Below are 16,515 nucleotides of genomic sequence, written 5' to 3'. Positions count from 1 at the left end.
ATTGTTATACTTGAAGTGAGTGTCCTGTAGACAACATAGAGTTGAGTCATACTTTTTAATGCATTATTCTAATCTCTGTCATTGAGTTGGTGTATTCAGCCCTTAATACTTAATATAATTATTCAGACAGTAAGACTTCAGTCCGATATTTTATTTTATTATTTTCTCTGATTTTTGATTCTCTGTTTTCTTTTTTCTGCCTTTCTCTGGGTTACTTGAACACTTTTATGATTGCTTTTTTATTTATTATCTATTTTGGTTTTTTAACAGCTTTTTGATGGCTCTTCTAGATATTTTATTGTATATACACTAAGTATCACAGCCACTGGTATGATCATTCACCAATTCAAGTAGAGCGTAGAAACCTTACTACGAGTTTTGTTTCTTTACCCTCCCCCCATTTTCAATATAGTGATCCTAAGTATTTCTTCCACATACATTTAGAACAATATCAGACAATGTTACAACTTTTGCTGCAACTGTCAGTATAATTTAGAAAATTGAAGAGGAGAAGGAGAGTCTGTGGTATTTAGTTGTATTTTGTTTACTGGATTCCTTCTTCTTTATGATGTTCCAAGGTTTCTTCTTTCCGTTTAGAGAAATTCCTTCAGCCATTCTTTTAGGGTAGGTCCAGTTGACCTCTCTCTTAGCTTTTCTTTGCGAGTGAGAATTCCTTTAGCCATTCTTTTAGGGTAGGTCCAGTTGACATTTCTCTTAGCTTTTCTTTGCGAATGAGAATTCCTTTAGCCATTCTTGTAGGGTAGGTCCAGTTGACGTTTCTCTTAGCTTTTCTTTGAGAATGTCTTAATATCCCCTTCATTCCTGAAGAATATTTGCACTGGATATAGGACTCTGGGTTGACAGTTCTTTTCTTTTTTTTTTTTTTTTTTTTTTAAGATTTTATTTTTATTATTTATTTGAGAGAGAGAGAATGAGAGAGAGAGAGCACGAGAGGGAAGAGGGTCAGAGGGAGAAGCAGACTCCCTGCTGAGCAGGGAGCCCGATGTGGGACTCGATCTCGGGACTCCAGGATCATGACCTGAGCCGAAGGCAGTCGCTTAACCAACTGAGCCACCCAGGCGCCCCGACAGTTCTTTTCTTTCAGCTCTTGAAAAATGTGCCACTTTCTTCTGGCCTCTGTGGTTTCTGATGAGAAAGTTGCTGTCATTCAAGTTGTTTTTCCCCTATAGGTAAGGCATCATTTCTCTCCTGCTGCTTTCAGGATTTTTTTCTTTGTCTTTAGTTTTTGGAAGTATAACCATGATTTTTTGTGTATGGATTTCTTTGACTTCATCCTTTTTGGGATTTTCTCCACTTCTTGAATCTGTAGGTTTAAAACGTCTTTTGCCAAATTTGGAGAGTTTTCAGCTATCATTTCTTCAAGCCCTTTCTTTTCTCCCTTCCTCTGATGATACGAACATTAGAACTTTTGTTACAGGGATGCCTGGATGGCTCGGTCAGTTAAACATCTGCCTTCAGTTCAGGTCATGATCCTAGGGTCCTGGGATTGAGCCCTGCATTGGACTCCCTGCTCAGAGGGAAGCCTGCTTCTCCCTCTCCCTCTGTGTGCTCACTTTCTCTTTCTCTCACTCTAATTAATAAATAAATAAATAAATAAATCTTAAAAAAAAAAACAAAACCCTTTGTTACAGTCCCACAGGTCCCTAATGCCCTATTTTTTTTTTTAATCTATTTTTCTGTTTTTCACATCGGGTACTTTATATTTTTGTGTCTTTGAGTTCCCTGATTTTTTTCTTTTTCTCCTGCATTCTGCTGTTGAGACTGTCCATTGAGATTGTTTTGTTGTTTGTTTTGCTTTTTAGGGTTCTTTTTTGTGTATTTTTCAAATTAAAATTTCTTTTTGGTTCTTCTTTGGATCTTTGTTTCTTTGCAGAGATTTTGTTTTTTCATTTGTGGTGAGCATGTTCAGCATTGCTCATTTGATGACTGCTTTAAATTCTTACGTCAAATTCTAAGATTTCTGTCATCTCGGTGGTAGCGTTTATTCTTTTTCATTTAGGTTTGAGATCTTCCTGTTTCTTGGTGTGATATGATAAGATTTTTCACTGAAATCTGGACATTTTGGTATTATATTGTAAGACTCGGGATCTTATTTAAAAGTTCTGTTTTAGCTGACTACCTCTGACTCCTCTCTTGAGGGGAGCGGGGTAGGGGACAGGTACGACCTTGTTGCTACCAGGTAGGAATAGAAGTTCACGTTCCCAGCCAGCCGCCAAGGAAACCTGAGGGTGATGTTTCTTATTATTGCTGGACAGGAGTGGAAGTCCAGCTCTGCCCGTGGTCTTTGCTAACACCGTGGGTGGGTGGGGATGGGGACCTCATTACTCCTTCTCACAGATGAAAGTCCCAGCTCCCTACTTGGCTTTTTGACATCACCCCAGCAGGGGCAGGAGGTGTCCTATTACCACCTGGTGAAGGTGGAAGCCAAGATTCTCTACCTGGCCTTTGCTGGCATGGATGTGTTGAGCCAGTTTTTTGTGTTCTTGGGCTGGAGGATAGTGGGTGTTGTCTTAACATTTTGTATATTCCTAACCTGCTTTTTTCCTGGTCCTTTGCTAAAGAGATCAGGCTTTTCTTGGGGCTTTTTTTTTTTTTTTTTTGGTCTGTACCCTTTGGCATTTCCAGGTAGCCAGCTTCTTTCCCTCCAAATATATAAGGTCAAAAAGAAAACCATGGAACTCACCACTGACATTCCTTGGGTGCCAAAGTCCCTAGTTGGTTTGCCTTCTCTCACCTTTCAGAGTTTTCTTATGTTTGTTTCATATATAATGTCCAGGGGTCTTAATAGTGCTTAGAGTGAGGAATAGGGAAACATGCATTTTCCCAGAAGCAGAAGTCTGCATTGCATTTTACAGATGAGTTTCTGGGGCTTTGCATAAGCAGACTGAAACCTTACCAGGGCCCCAGCACCATTTGACCACACATGTTCTCTGGCTTTGAGTTATAAAGCAAATGAATCTGGTAGAATTTCATGGATTCTGAATCCCAGAGGTTACTGTACAGTTGTCCCCAACTGAGTCCATTGCCAGGATAATCTCTCATCTTCTCTTCATCACCACCCAAAAGTTATCATTTCTTTTCTTTTGGTTCTAGTTGGGAGAATGTGTGGTATTTACTTTGGCTCCCAGCAGCTCTGATTCCTATAACAGTAACAATGACATCACTTCCCCAAAGTAGGAAATAATAATCAAAGATATGTTTCCATAACTCCCCACGATTTGAGAAGCAGTGGATTGAAGCAGATCAGCATGAAACTTCTGACCCTGACCCAAAGGAAGTTGGGTTCTGATGTCAACAATTGAAGTCCAGGTTCTGCCGTTCTGGTCCCTAGCTTATCCTGTTACTCCTTTTGTCTGGAATTTGGGATGTATCATTACATAGAAGCAGTTCAAGTACCAGAGAAATGCAAGTCATACCTTATACTTAATGGAACTTTACTTTTTCCAAAGCACTTTTTCCATTTGTTGCCATCGATCCTCACCTCGGCTGAGTATAGTAGGCACTTCTGATGTTCCTGCCCTCATTGGAGGGCTGCGGACACTTAGGTCCGGGTCTACCAGGTCTACCAGGATAGAGTTCAGACTAGATATTTTCTAGATATTCTTGTATTATGTTCTCTAATCAAGTGTTGTTTTCACAGCCTGTAAAGTAGAAAGGATTTCAGCTGCACACACGTGCTGCTTCTATGGAAAGGCGGCCGCAGCCGGCCCGGCTCTGAAAGCTGTTCGCCGTCAGGTTTATACACTTAGCTGATCCGTCTTTGATCTTGGAGAGCTCTGGGCACCGAAGGGGTTGTGGCAGAATTGTAAAATAACTGAAGTTTCTGTACAGTAGGGTTAAACTTCTCTGGAACTACATTTTATTCACTTATGAAATTAATGCCTGTATTATTTATTTTGCTTTTGAAATCCCTAAAACCTGGGCTATAGGATATAATCAAAAGCAGATAGAATGGGGCGTGGCTTCTCCCAGATTTTGAGGTGGACAGATTATAAATAGATTAAGCTTGACTTCTGGTCCATGTGCTAAAATAACAGATGTAGAGGAACAGCCAACATCTGAACCCAGTCTGCTGTCCCACCCCTGCTTCCCTCCCATCCCATACCTCCTGCCCCAACCCCAGAGACACTGGTTGGGTATTTCCTTTTCCCAGTTCTGTTCACGGGCAGATCAATTGGATGGGGCTAAAGATGCCCAGAGAGCCTATATCATCTGTAACTAGGACTTCCTCTGAATTAAACACACTTGGGCACAGACAGGGGATGGTTAGTCTGTTAGATTGGCACAATCCCAGTATTGCAAGGAGCCCTAACACATGTCTGAGTGGTCTCTGAATGTTCTATCCCCTCTGCAGCCTTGCCATCAGAGGTCATTCCAGGTAGGTTTAGGTAATTCCGGGAGTCCATGGGGAGAAGAAAAAAAAATGTGGTGGCTTCCAAGGAAACTCCTTATACTGTCCCAGAAATCTGACTCCTGGTTGGTTCCCTTTAGTTTTCTTCTGGTGCTGCAAAGAACAAAACTGTTCTTTCTCTCTTCTCTGATAGGATTTTAAATTCTTGAGGCCAGCTAGCTACCTTCATGTCTTTAAATGTCTCTTCAGGTGAAGGGCCCCTAGTTCCTCTGCCTTTCTTTATATTGCATCGTCTCCAGACCCTCGCTGTTCTGGCGCCTTCCAGAGCACACTATAGCTACTGTCCTCTTATTTTTTTTTTTTAATAGCTATTGTCCTCTTAAAATGTGTGGGTCGGAGAATCAGAATGTCAGAGTTAGAGGGGACATTTGAGATGATCCAGTTTACTCCCTTTCCCCACATTCTCTCTGTTTTAATACCAATAGAACTTTGATTGGTAAACAGTTACAGATTTCACATGCAGCTGGAGTTAGTGAATATGCAGAGACTTCCTAGAGCAGTTAGAAAGTTTACTTGTGTTTGGAATGTTCTGGAACCTCGAATTGTAAACAAAATCTCTCTGTATCAAGCCTCATATGATACAGGGAAAGTAACAGCTCTTTTAACTGAAATAGTGATAAGTAGTGGCCCACTAATGCAGTCACATCTCGTCAGCGTGTCTTGTCCTTGCTCTGCAGCTCTACCTGCTACAGGTGCTCTCTGAAACAGAAGGTCTGGAAATGGAAGATGAAGTCATAGCCAGAGTGAGCTTGGGAAAACTCTCGTGAGAAACTTAATGCCTAAAATGGTCCAAATCCCATCGTAAGAAAAATTCAATTAGGAAGGGAACAATTACTCTATTCTTACAAGTTCAGAGTTTGAGGGTTCTCTAAACTCAAATAGTAATAGTTGAATATGGAGTACTTCCAAGCTAACAAAGCATGTTTCCCCTTCAGTTAGGTGTTATTCTTATCCCATTCTAGAGAGGGGAAGCTGAATTAGTTTTCATCAGCTTCAAAAAAAAGTCCTACTGGCTAGAGGACACAAGAGTTGTGTCTCCCCTACTCAATCTTTTTCAACACCCTGTGATCTTTCCCTAATAAAATCCTTGAGTTACGTTAATGACATTTGATGTGTATCTACTTTCTACATTAAGTTTATGCGAGAGTAGAATGCTTGGTTTTTTCCCCACGAAATGAAAGCCACAGTGGGATCTTTTTAATTCTGCCTCTGTACATCCTGTTACCTCTCACAGAGAGCTCTTAACTTCTCCTGGCCAACTCCTCTTTGTGTCCTTCAATAGGAAGCTCAAAAGTCACCTCATGGATGTCTTTCCCCCTATTTGATTTGGGTCTGGCAGAGTTGGTGACTCTGTCTTATTTTCCCACTGTGTTTAGGAGCACTAATCACACAGCATGGCCAGTATTTTTCAGCATGTCTCTCATGACCACCAGACTATGGGCTCTGGAAAGACAAGGGTTCCATTTTTTCCTGGCACTCAGGGAATACTTGTTTGCTCAATTTAAGAGGACAGCTCTTTGCCTGTTGTGTTGATCCTAGGGTCTCGTTAGAGCACAGAAGAAATTCTCTGGGTCTGCAGATCCCACTGGGTCTGTGCTGCTGCCGCCACCACCTTCATCACATCAAGACCAAATAGGGCAGGCAGCCAGGTCCGAAGGGGCTGGCCACAAACAAGGGAGCCTGCACCTTCTGTTTTCAGTAACCAGGAGTCTGTGCATGCCACTACCCCAGCGGAGAAGTGACGTGTTTGGACTTAGTTAATGAACACTGCTCTGGATTCGGCGTCCTGTGTGCCCCACCTGCCGGAGGCAGTACGGCCTAATGGTTAGAGCTCCTCCTCTGAAGTCAGATCTTCTGGGTTTTGTATTTTGTTTTGTCTTTTTAATTTATTTATTTTGAGGTAGTGTTCCATGATTCATTGTTTGTGCATAACACCCAGTGCTCCATGCAGTACGTGCCCTCTTTAATACCCATCACCAGACTAACCCATCCCCCACCCCCTCCCCTCTAGAACCCTCAGATCTTCTAGGTTTTAACTCCACCTTCACCACTTAATAACTATGTATGACCTTAGGTGAGATCATCATCCTCCCCATTCCAGTTTCCTCCTGTCAAAACAGAATAATGAATAAATGATGAGTAAGTAGAAACAGCATCGAAAGCACTCGGTGTAGTATCTGGCAGCTCGCTGACCCGGGTCCCAGGAGACCTCTGTGGTTGCTGTTGCCGTCCCCTGGGTCCTAAAGCCTGCCTTACAGCACACCACGCGACCAGGGAGGGGCTGCGTGGTAGTTGGGACTGTTCATTAGCATTCTTGTAGTCCCTGCCACCATTTGTGAGGCATTTGCTTCAGGCCAGCATTTGGTTAAACACTTGACAAAATCGACTCCTTTGTGCCCCACAATCACCCTATAAAGTATTACCTCCGTTTTGCAAATGAAGAAATGAGCTTGAGAGATTGAAACAGCTTGCCCACGGCCAAGGAGCCGCAGACCTGTCAGACTGCAAACCACTGCACGCTCCAGATGTGGAAATCGTACAGTATAACCAGTTTCCTTTGTGTTGTTTGTATTGTTGTTGTGTTTTCAGTTTCCTTTGTTTTGCGGTTCTTGTGGTCAGCACTCTCTCGACCCTTCACACTGAAACGACAGATTCACACCTCTAAGATGAATGCTTCTTTGAGATCGATTCACAGTCTGAGAGAGCAGATGTTGAAATACTAAACGTTAAACTGTGTACGTCAGGCACAGGGCTTTCCGTATGCTTCCTGTGACCCCGGCCTGCCACTGCAGCCACACGTAACACACGCACTTTGCATCAGTTATTAGCTAAGGTTATGACATCTTTTCCACTTGGGCTATTGATGAGCCGAGTCTTCTCCATTCTGTCATTTCCAGAGAGAGGAGGTGCCTCCAAGAGAGGGCAGGATATACAGAAAGGCACTTGCCGATACCAGAATCTTGCCATACTCGTGTTGTTACTATGCACCAACAGAAACTTCCCCAGAAGGAAAACTTGCAGGTCATGCATGTCTGCCTCACACAAAGCTGGGAGTCACCATGTGGATCTGGGGTGTGGGGATGCCCAAGTTAGCCACCCATCAACATAATGAGCATGGTAGCTCTGGCACCTCACTCCTACATTTTGTAGGCTGTAGGATGTTTCTCTGCCTGGAAGTGTCTATAATTATAAGTTTCAGTGTTCAAAGGATCTTTGTGGATATTGTGAGGATACTCAAAAATATTCTTGGGGGCAGGAAAGGATACAGGGCGTGGTTGGTAGTTTTTTGCTTATTTTGTAACCACCCAAGTAGTGGGGGAGGATGAGGTGGCATATTTAAGTCCCACCCCAAAATGGCACAGTAGATGAGCCTGAGGTTGCCATCTCTTCACTTAGATGGCAAGAAACCGTTTGGGACAAGGAAGAGATTGAACTGGTGTTCTCCAATTCTAAATATGTTTCACTCTCCAAAACAAAGCTTCAGCCCAGACTCTCGTTTTGCCCTTTTTTGGATGGTTGGAGTGGTTGAAAGTGTAGGCTGTCATCATCAGACTACTGTGTTTGAAACCCAGCTGTGTGACCTTGAGCAAGTTACAGAACCTCTCCAGGGCTTGTTTTCTGCATCTGTAAAATGAGGAGAGTCATAGTTTTACCTCATGAAGCAGTTCTGAGAACTAAAGGAGATTAGCCACGTAAAGGGTTTCACATGATCCTCCGTGATGTTAGCTATTACCACTATTTTGTAAGAGAGAAAATGTGCCCCTGCTCTCTGCCTTTTCACAGTTTTCTTTTTCAGCCTCTTCCATCGTATTAGGGACCTAAGAGAATGGTTAGAATTTTGACTATTGCCAATCATAGGTGTCACTCCGTTCCTACTGAACCTAGATCCCTGGTCTGTGCTGTGTGCACTCTTCCAGGAGGCAGCAGACATTTCCTGTAAAGGACCAGATAGTGAATCTGTTGCATATTCTTCTCCCTCTCCCACTTCCCGTTTTCTTCTTCCCCTTCCTCTTCTTTTTCTTCTTCCCTTCAAAGGTGTAAGAACTCTTCTTAGCTTGAGGGCCACACAAAAACAGTCTGCAGACCACGGACTGCTGACCTTTACTCTGATCTGACCCTCCCTAACATGGCCAAAGTCTCCAGTACTGGGGTTATTCTCTTCCGTCATTGAGGTCAAAAGATGCTAATCACAAAGACAGTAAGTTTTCATGTTAAAAATGGGGTCCAGCTGAAAAATAGCACTCTCTCTTCTCCCACCCCCAAACTCTCCCACACACCATATATAAAGAACTTCCAGAGTTCCCTACTGAGACCAAGAAAGGGTTTGTAAAGAATCCATTAGAGCCAGTTTGACAAACGCTCCAACTTGGATAAGCTCTGTGCCTGTGAAATTACTCCAGATTCACTTGGAGCCTCAGTTGTGATTTTAATTTTAAATTCCTGGGGGTTTTGCGCCATCAGGTCTCATGTCTGGAGCAGTCACGTTTTAGGACAAGAGCATCTATTGCTGTGAAGTAAGCTAACCGTAATGAACATGAACATCATACTTTTTCCACAGCAAAAAAGAAAAAAGAAAGCAAAATGCAGGCACAACCTTTGTGAAATGACAGTATTAAATTGCAAGAGATGATGGTAACGCAAATATTTAAATTCACAACTAAAATAGTGCTTGTAAAATGTAATTGCCAGGGAGAGCATGCCAGCTCGTCGTTCTTTCAGCTAATTCTCTGCAGACAGAATCATTCATACAGTCCTAGTTAAAAATGCTTATTTTAAATAAACTGCTTTCTGGTTCTTTTAAAACTGCACAAGTAAGTTTTATTGACCGGGGACGATTTAGGTCTTTGAGGTGTCCGTGGGCAGGAGAGAGCTCCTGCTGTATGGGGTCTGTCTGAGCTGGTTTGTCTTGGGCTGCAGCTTTACTGATGGCATGGCTTCCTTTCTCCCTAGGAGAGTTCCCGTGATGGAGGTGATGGCATTTTTGGCGAAAAGAAGGATGACAGCCAGGCAGGTGAGACTGTGTCCTTCTGAAGGAAAAGAAAAGTAAGGTCCCAGTTTGTAGTTATCCTGGAGTTCACATGTAATAAATATGCGCTTTTTTAAGGAGGCTCTTTTAAAAAGCCCAGTTGACTTTCATCAGACTCTCTTGGAGTCACACATGGAGCTTGAATGGGGCTCTGGCAAGCTTCCGCCACCTGTCGTTGGAATTCAGAAGTGAGATCAGTGATATCTGAGGTCAGGATGGAGTCAGGGAGAGGAAAAGGAATTGTGGTTTCATTGATTTATTATTTATTTAATTCATTTGGTGGGAGAGACGTTAGGGAGGGTTGGTTTGATGTGGTTTGGGTTTTTTTTGCTTAGTTTTTTCTGAATTTGAACTTAACGTAAGTCTTTGGCAGTTGGAAGACCCAGCTACACAGAAGCCCATAGTTGTAGATGGAGAAGGCCACAGAGGGCCTGCTCGTTCCCATGCCTTAGAGCAAGGTCCCTGAATTGGTTCTGCCCCCGTGGACAGACATATTTGTATGTGAGAGATGACAGAGCCAACCACAACCGAAAGCTGTTTCTAAAGCAGAATTGCAGCCCTTCCAGCTCTGCCTAGCTCCTGAGCCAATTGATCAGGTCCTTGAGTCAGCTGTGTTCTTATTTAAACAAAACAACAAAAATAGCCACCTTTGTTTTGATTCTGTTTGTAAATACTAATATCCTCACTGATGTTTGAAGCCCAGGATGGCTCCGACCCAGACAAATCACCCTGGCCAGTTTCATCTGCTCTCACGGCTCGCCTCAGACGTCTGGTCACCGTGTACCAGCGCTGTAACCGCAAAGAACTCTGCCGACCGGAAATTCTGGGACCAGGTAACCAAGGATACTGGGTCCAGGAAGAGATGTTCAGGAGAACCTCAGAAATGGATCTCATCAACAAGGAAGCTCAAAAGAGGTAAAAGTCAGTGACCCAAAGGGCATATGGAGCTGCCGACGAGTAAAGGTGACAAGGGAATGCTGATAGCTAGAGACCAAGTGCATTAAATGTTCTCATTGTCAAGTTAGGTGGTCTCCAGAATTAATTCAGTTCAGCCTCCAGTGATGGTATTGTCGTGCTGGCTGGGGAGTTGATGAGATCTAGGAAACCCTCTTGTTCACAATTCCCAGACTTCTGTGATTTTCCAACTTCACCCTCTTCCTTAAGTTGGACCCCAATCCCTGGAAATGTGATTTAAAATTAGCATATATCAGACCATGTTCTTCTACCAATCCTTATCAAGCCTTTGAAAACAGGAAGTACTATAAAATGCCAGCCCAGAAGGAGGGGGATACACCAAAAATGGCTACAGAAGGCCAACACAGGCTAGGAGTGATGCCACCAGAAAAAAATCAACAGAGTTGTAGTTCTTTGAGTCTTTCCATCCATCCTTCTGATGTAACATCCAGTGAATTAAAAGAATACCAAATAGAAAAAATAGCACATCCACTTCTGTGTACGCCTTCTGACTTTATGAAATTTGGTAATTCAGGGAAAATATGTCTCTCATCTTTCACAGCTCCAAAGAGAAGAACTCGAGCCCTTCTTCCCTGCTTCTCAATCCTCCACTGAGCCCTTCACCCTACTCCTGGCCTGACTCCTTTATGAGGCTGTCCTCATGTTGCGGACAGAAAGACTATGGGCAGGGTATAATAATCCAACCACCTTCCATCATTATCTTAACCCTACAGGATGTAGAGGCTGGAGAACCTTAGTGTCCTAGATATGGGCTACCCGCCTAAATAAAACCTGGAAGAAAGTCAACGTGAAATAGGGGTCGGGGGGGTTGTGTGGCTGGGGGAGTCACTTCCCTTCTCTGGACCAATCTCCTCATCAGGAAAAGAAAGGGGGTGAATTTCAGGTCCCTCCAGGATTCTGATTCTGTGTTGTCATACGGGGGGCAAAATCAGGAAAAATATTTAAGCATACAGAGTATTTTAAGATCTTCATCTCCCATCAGCAGAAACAAACAAGGGAATCTCTAAAATTAATGAATCAGGAGACAGCAGGTCTGCACACATGACTTAGAAATAGATAAATACCGGAAGAAAAAGTTGAGAGATTTGAAAGTGGTGGTAGGATAATAGGCTGTTTTCATTATAAGCCTCTCAACCCAATTTAACTTAAATAAAAGTAATTAAATAGGTAAACCAGGCCCACCTGCTTTCTTGACTCCATGGACTCTCCTAGTAGGTGCTCAGTAAGTAGTTTTTGGCTTTTTTTTTTTTTTTTCTCTTAAGGGAAAACAGCTCACTCTCCCTTTCTGATTAAATCCCAAGGTGGACTAGGAGAGAGCAAGCCGACTTCTATAGAGCAGTGTCCTCCTTCGGGGTTGTTTATGATCAAGAAAAGAAAACTTTTGACTGGACACAGTTCCGCATCATTTCCCGTTTGGACAAGAAGTCGGATGAGAGCCTGGAGCACTACTTCTATAGTTTTGTGGCCATGTGCCGGAATGTCTGTCGTCTGCCCACATGGAAGGATGGCGGTGAGAAAGTTCTCTGTCCCTCTGTCCCCAGTGCCACAGGGAAGGGGCGTGTTTGTTTCCAAGGTACAGAATCACTTCAGGTAATCTTGATTATAAGAGTAGAGTCTACCTGAAGAATTCAGGTAAAGACAAGTGGGTTTTCACAAATTCATGGACTGCTCATTGGGTCCACCCCTCATAAAATGAAATCTCTATCCCAAAACGATGCAGCGTCAACAAAAATTGAAATTCAGATTAACACCTCACAGAGGAGAAGCTACTGTTAATTACCTTCTCCAGCGTATTGTTAAGTCTCAGAGATTTATTCTGTGGTGAACTTTGCTCCCTCCTTAGATTATATCTTAGGAACTTTTAACTATTTTCTCGTGTATTGACTTGTAACTATAGAAAGTAAGTGGCTGTCTTTTAAACATGCCCTGATCCAGTAGAGACCCCTTCTGAGAAATTGCTTCCTGGTTGAGATGCTGCAGCTTCCTCCTCGTCCCTCGCCCGCCTCACACTTTGTAGATAAACTAGATGTGGCTCATCTGACTATATTGTAGAAAAGCTAAAACAAACATGGAGTCCACCCAGTGTGGGTCCTGGGCTGAGAGCAGCATGCCCCCGTGTGACATGGTTAGCGTGTTTTCATTAAAACCAGGGAGCTGGATAGATTGTAAGGAGCTGGGCCTTGCAGTCCCACTGACAAGACCTGGCCTCCAGTCCTGGTTCTGCCACCTTGAGCAAGTTGGCATATCTGAGCCTCCTTCTTCATCCTTTAAACGGGGATAATGATGCTACAGCCTAGCATTGTGAGCGCTCAGTGACGTGTGTACGGTACTTCAGGTAGAGGGCCCAGTACACGCTTACTGAATGAACGCTTACCTTCTAGAACCGAAGTTTTCGTGCTCCTCTTTCGCCCTCACTGGGTCTGGCCTTGTTTCATAGAAACCTTCCATTCTCGTAGCTTTTCATGGTGTCAGGGGCACATGCACCTCAGACTGTGTGCTGGGGAACCAGGGAGCTAAGCTGTTAGACCAGAGACACAGGGGCTCAGGTGGGTGGCAGGTGTCCTGGGGCTGCCTTCAGTGATAGGCTCTGTGTTGGCCTTTCCAGGTCCCCCAGATCCCAGCATCTACGTGGAACCCATCACTGAGGAACGGGCCGCGAGAACTCTGTACCGTATCGAACTGCTGCGGAAGGTCCGAGAGCAAGTGCTGAGGTGTCCGCAGCTGCATGAGCGCCTCCAGCTCTGCAGGCCCAGCCTCTACCTCCCAGTCTGGTGGGAGTGTGGGAAGCACGATCGAGACCTGCTCGTCGGCACTGCCAAACATGGGCTGAACCGCACTGACTATTACATCATGACCGACCCCCAGCTGTCCTTCCTGGACGCCTACAGAAACTATGCCCAACATAAGAGAACGGACACCCAGGCACCAGAAAGTCTCTGTTGCCTTTACCAGACCAGCTCCAAACTATACGAATCTCTCACATACACTCAGATGAGCAGGACTTCAGAGCCCCTTGAAAATGAACCTGAGAATCTAGTGAAAATAGAAGGTAGAGATGATCATCCTGCTGTACCTGCGGGCAATTTATCTGACATGCCTTGTGAAAACTTTATTTCTAAAGTTCAGGATGTCATTTCCATCCCCCATGATGAACGTCTGCTGCCTGAGTCCTTGGAAGGCATGATGTATGGTAAGAAGGCCCTGAGTCGGGAGCCAGGCTCTTTTCAGGAGAGCCCAACTACCAGGACAGAACCCAGAAGGGATGCTCTGGCCGTCTTGGCCAGCGAGGACGGGAATTGGCAGCCTGGTGGCTGCGAAGCAGAAACACCTGCAGGCCCCTCTTTTATGGACAGCTTAGAAGCAGGAGTAGCTCAGATGAACATCAAAAATGGAAAACATCTGTTGCTGTCTCTTTCAAGGGAAGGGGAGCTCTGCAGTGACACAGGGCAGAGACCTGAAAGCATTGGGCAGCTAGAAGCCAAATGCTTAGCTTCCCCTTCCTTGGATCAAGGAAATGAAAGTGGGTTTGTAGATATGTGCAATCTTAGTGTCTGTGACTCCAGAAGAAGCCTGTCATCAGATCAGCAATTAATTGATTTATTAGAAAACAAAAGTTTAGAAAGTAAATTGGTTTTGAGTCAGAACCACAGTGATGAGGAGGAGGAAGAGGAGGAGAATGAAGAGGAGAATGTAGGCACGGCCGCAGGCCTGAGGCAAAGGCCCGAGGTTGTGCATCTAGCTGAGCCCACTGCTGATATCCTGAGGGAAAAGAGCCGAGGCTTCCATGTGGAGGAGGCCATGAGCCAGAGCCCTGGACCACAGGGGGCGTTTCCTCAAGCAGCCTGTCTGTGTCACTGCAAGCACACAGAGGGGTGGACGCGTGGCCTCGAGAACGAGGAGTTTGAAGTGGAGAAACCCAAGGGTTATAACCCAGACATGTACAAAAGTAAAACCAATAGTATCACAGTGGAGGCTGAGCCCCCTGCTCCTCCGGCAGAGCCCTGTCAGGGGAAGCACGAGCTGTTAAAAGAGCCGTGGAAGGACAGTGCAGAGGGGAGAAAAGGTTTCCCTGTGTATCCGGAAGCCAGTGAGCTCAAGTCCGAAGACATGGATTTTGAGAGTAAAGATGATTATGACAGAGATGGGAACGGCCATGCTCAAGGTACAGTCTGGGGTCTGTGGTATTTTGGATGAGCCAGTCCTCACATGGCGGGGTGGGGCACGCAGCTTCTGAGTCACACCTGCCCACGTTCCCTGTGGTTTAAGACCAAAGGTCACAGGCCTTGTCTGAAAGTGAGACAAGAGCTTAACTCTGATCATTCCAGAACATTGAGGATGATTATAAACAATTGTAGCACCTTTGCCGAATTAGCCGTGTGATTTGGGCAGGGCTTATATGCTTCTTTCTCTATGGTAGATGCTAGATGTGGTGTCGAGGGGAAGGAACTTGTTCTTCCACTAGGCGAAGTCCTTCAAACCGGTTAAAGTAGAAAAGCCTGGGAATGTCAAGAACCTGCAGTTTTCTATAGGGGGGAGTTAATTTTTCAGGAACTCCACAAAAATACAAATAAATGTGATCTTTATTAAGGTGAGAAAAGATAGTGCTGTTTATTCTTGTCATTGTCCAAACCTTTTGATTCAATGTTGGTGCATTTGGTTTAGATTCATTTTAATAACAGGAATAAAAATAACAAAATTATAAGTAACTCAAAAATACAAATACATTTGAGCTTTTTAAAAAGGGAAGTCTTAGATAAGGCTTAGGTTAGGAGAACTTTTTAAATGTTAAGAGTCTAAATGACTCAGCTATATCCCCTTGAAGGGATATAAATACATTGATTGGAGATTCTGAGCAACAAGAAATGGTTTTTAACTTTTTTACTGTTGTTTTTACTTCTTCAGACCCGAGAGGGCATTTTAGAGTGAACAAAAATCATTCTATTTATCCTTGTTATTGTCCAAAAAACCCCACAAAAGACAAAATCCCTGTTTGTGTCTGGCCTAATGCTGGGTGAGGTACTCAGGGATTTAGACACAGCCTTCTCCTTCTGCAACAGTGACTTTTACATCACAGAGGGAAAGACGGAGGGGAGCTTACCTAAGCTTCCCTGCATGATCTAGCTTCCCTTTTATTATAAGCTCCCTCACCTTTGATTTCAGTCATTGTGATTAGTGACTCCCTTGAGACGGGTTCCAGACTCAAGTTAAAATTTACACGCTAGCTAGGATAATGACAGAGAGGCTACTGAAAGTAGTTTAATCGCCTTGTAGCCCCAGCTGACCCAGGGCGAGCCCATCTCTGACCTTGTCCGTCCTCAGCCTAGGCCACAAAGGATTGTTGCCGTGTGTTAGATTATAAAACCCACGTTGATTTTTGAGCCTTGTTGTGGGGGAAATCACCAAATAGTCTATGGAAGTCCAGGCAGTGAAATGAGTGCAGAGTGTAGAAGAATATGGCTTTAGAGGAGGAACATCTGTCCATCAGCGCCCTGAGCAGTGTCAGCTTGCTGAGCTTCGGTGAGCGGCGCACACGGTCATGGGCAGGCCCCCTTGTGCCAGCGCTTTTCAGAACGCTTTTGCAGACCTCAGAGGGGGTCCTCCACACACAGGAGACATGGAACAGGTGGGGCAGAGGAGGTCGGTCTGTTTCTGCACCTGGAAGTCTACTGTCAAGGAGCAGTAATTGGTACAACTGTCAGGGCCAGCCCCCAGATCTCCTGGCTCTTTGTCCAGGGTTTTCTCTCACACATCATTACTTTTTCTTAAAACTCAAATCCAGCCTTTCTGCTTGAAACCTTTCAGTGATGTTCCCCGTCGGAGGGAGAGTAAAATTCGAATTTTCTATCATGACCTACAGAATTGAGCATTACCTAAATGATTCTGCCCTATACTGTCATCTTTGTACTTTCCCCCTGGCGGTGTCTCTTTAGTCCCTCAGCACGTCCAGAGTAACCATTGTCTTCCTCTCTCAGTGTTCTCTCCTTCGAGAAGCCCTCCCTTCCACCAGCTCTTACTCCCTATCATGACAGCTTGTTTCTTTTTATAGCACTCGCCACTGTATATAGTTGTATTTTTTGTTTTT

General features: G+C 44.3%; 1 protein-coding gene across 4 annotated transcripts in view; it reads left to right on the top strand.

The window, feature by feature from the left end:
* The window catches only part of CHD6 (chromodomain helicase DNA binding protein 6), a 191,568-nt gene that overhangs the window by 160,659 nt on the left and 14,394 nt on the right, over window positions 1-16,515 (top strand). For all 4 annotated transcript variants that reach the window (XM_027621209.2, XM_027621211.2, XM_027621210.2 and 1 more), the window contains 4 exons: window positions 9,383-9,443; window positions 10,157-10,373; window positions 11,735-11,943; window positions 13,039-14,595. In XM_027621209.2, the coding sequence (XP_027477010.1) occupies window positions 9,383-9,443; window positions 10,157-10,373; window positions 11,735-11,943; window positions 13,039-14,595 (2,044 nt within the window). The remainder of the gene's footprint in view (window positions 1-9,382; window positions 9,444-10,156; window positions 10,374-11,734; window positions 11,944-13,038; window positions 14,596-16,515) is intronic.

The sequence above is a fragment of the Zalophus californianus genome, chromosome 8 (assembly GCF_009762305.2).
Source record: "Zalophus californianus isolate mZalCal1 chromosome 8, mZalCal1.pri.v2, whole genome shotgun sequence".
Classification (NCBI taxonomy): domain Eukaryota; kingdom Metazoa; phylum Chordata; class Mammalia; order Carnivora; family Otariidae; genus Zalophus; species Zalophus californianus.
This window is presented reverse-complemented; position numbering and strand designations above follow the sequence as displayed.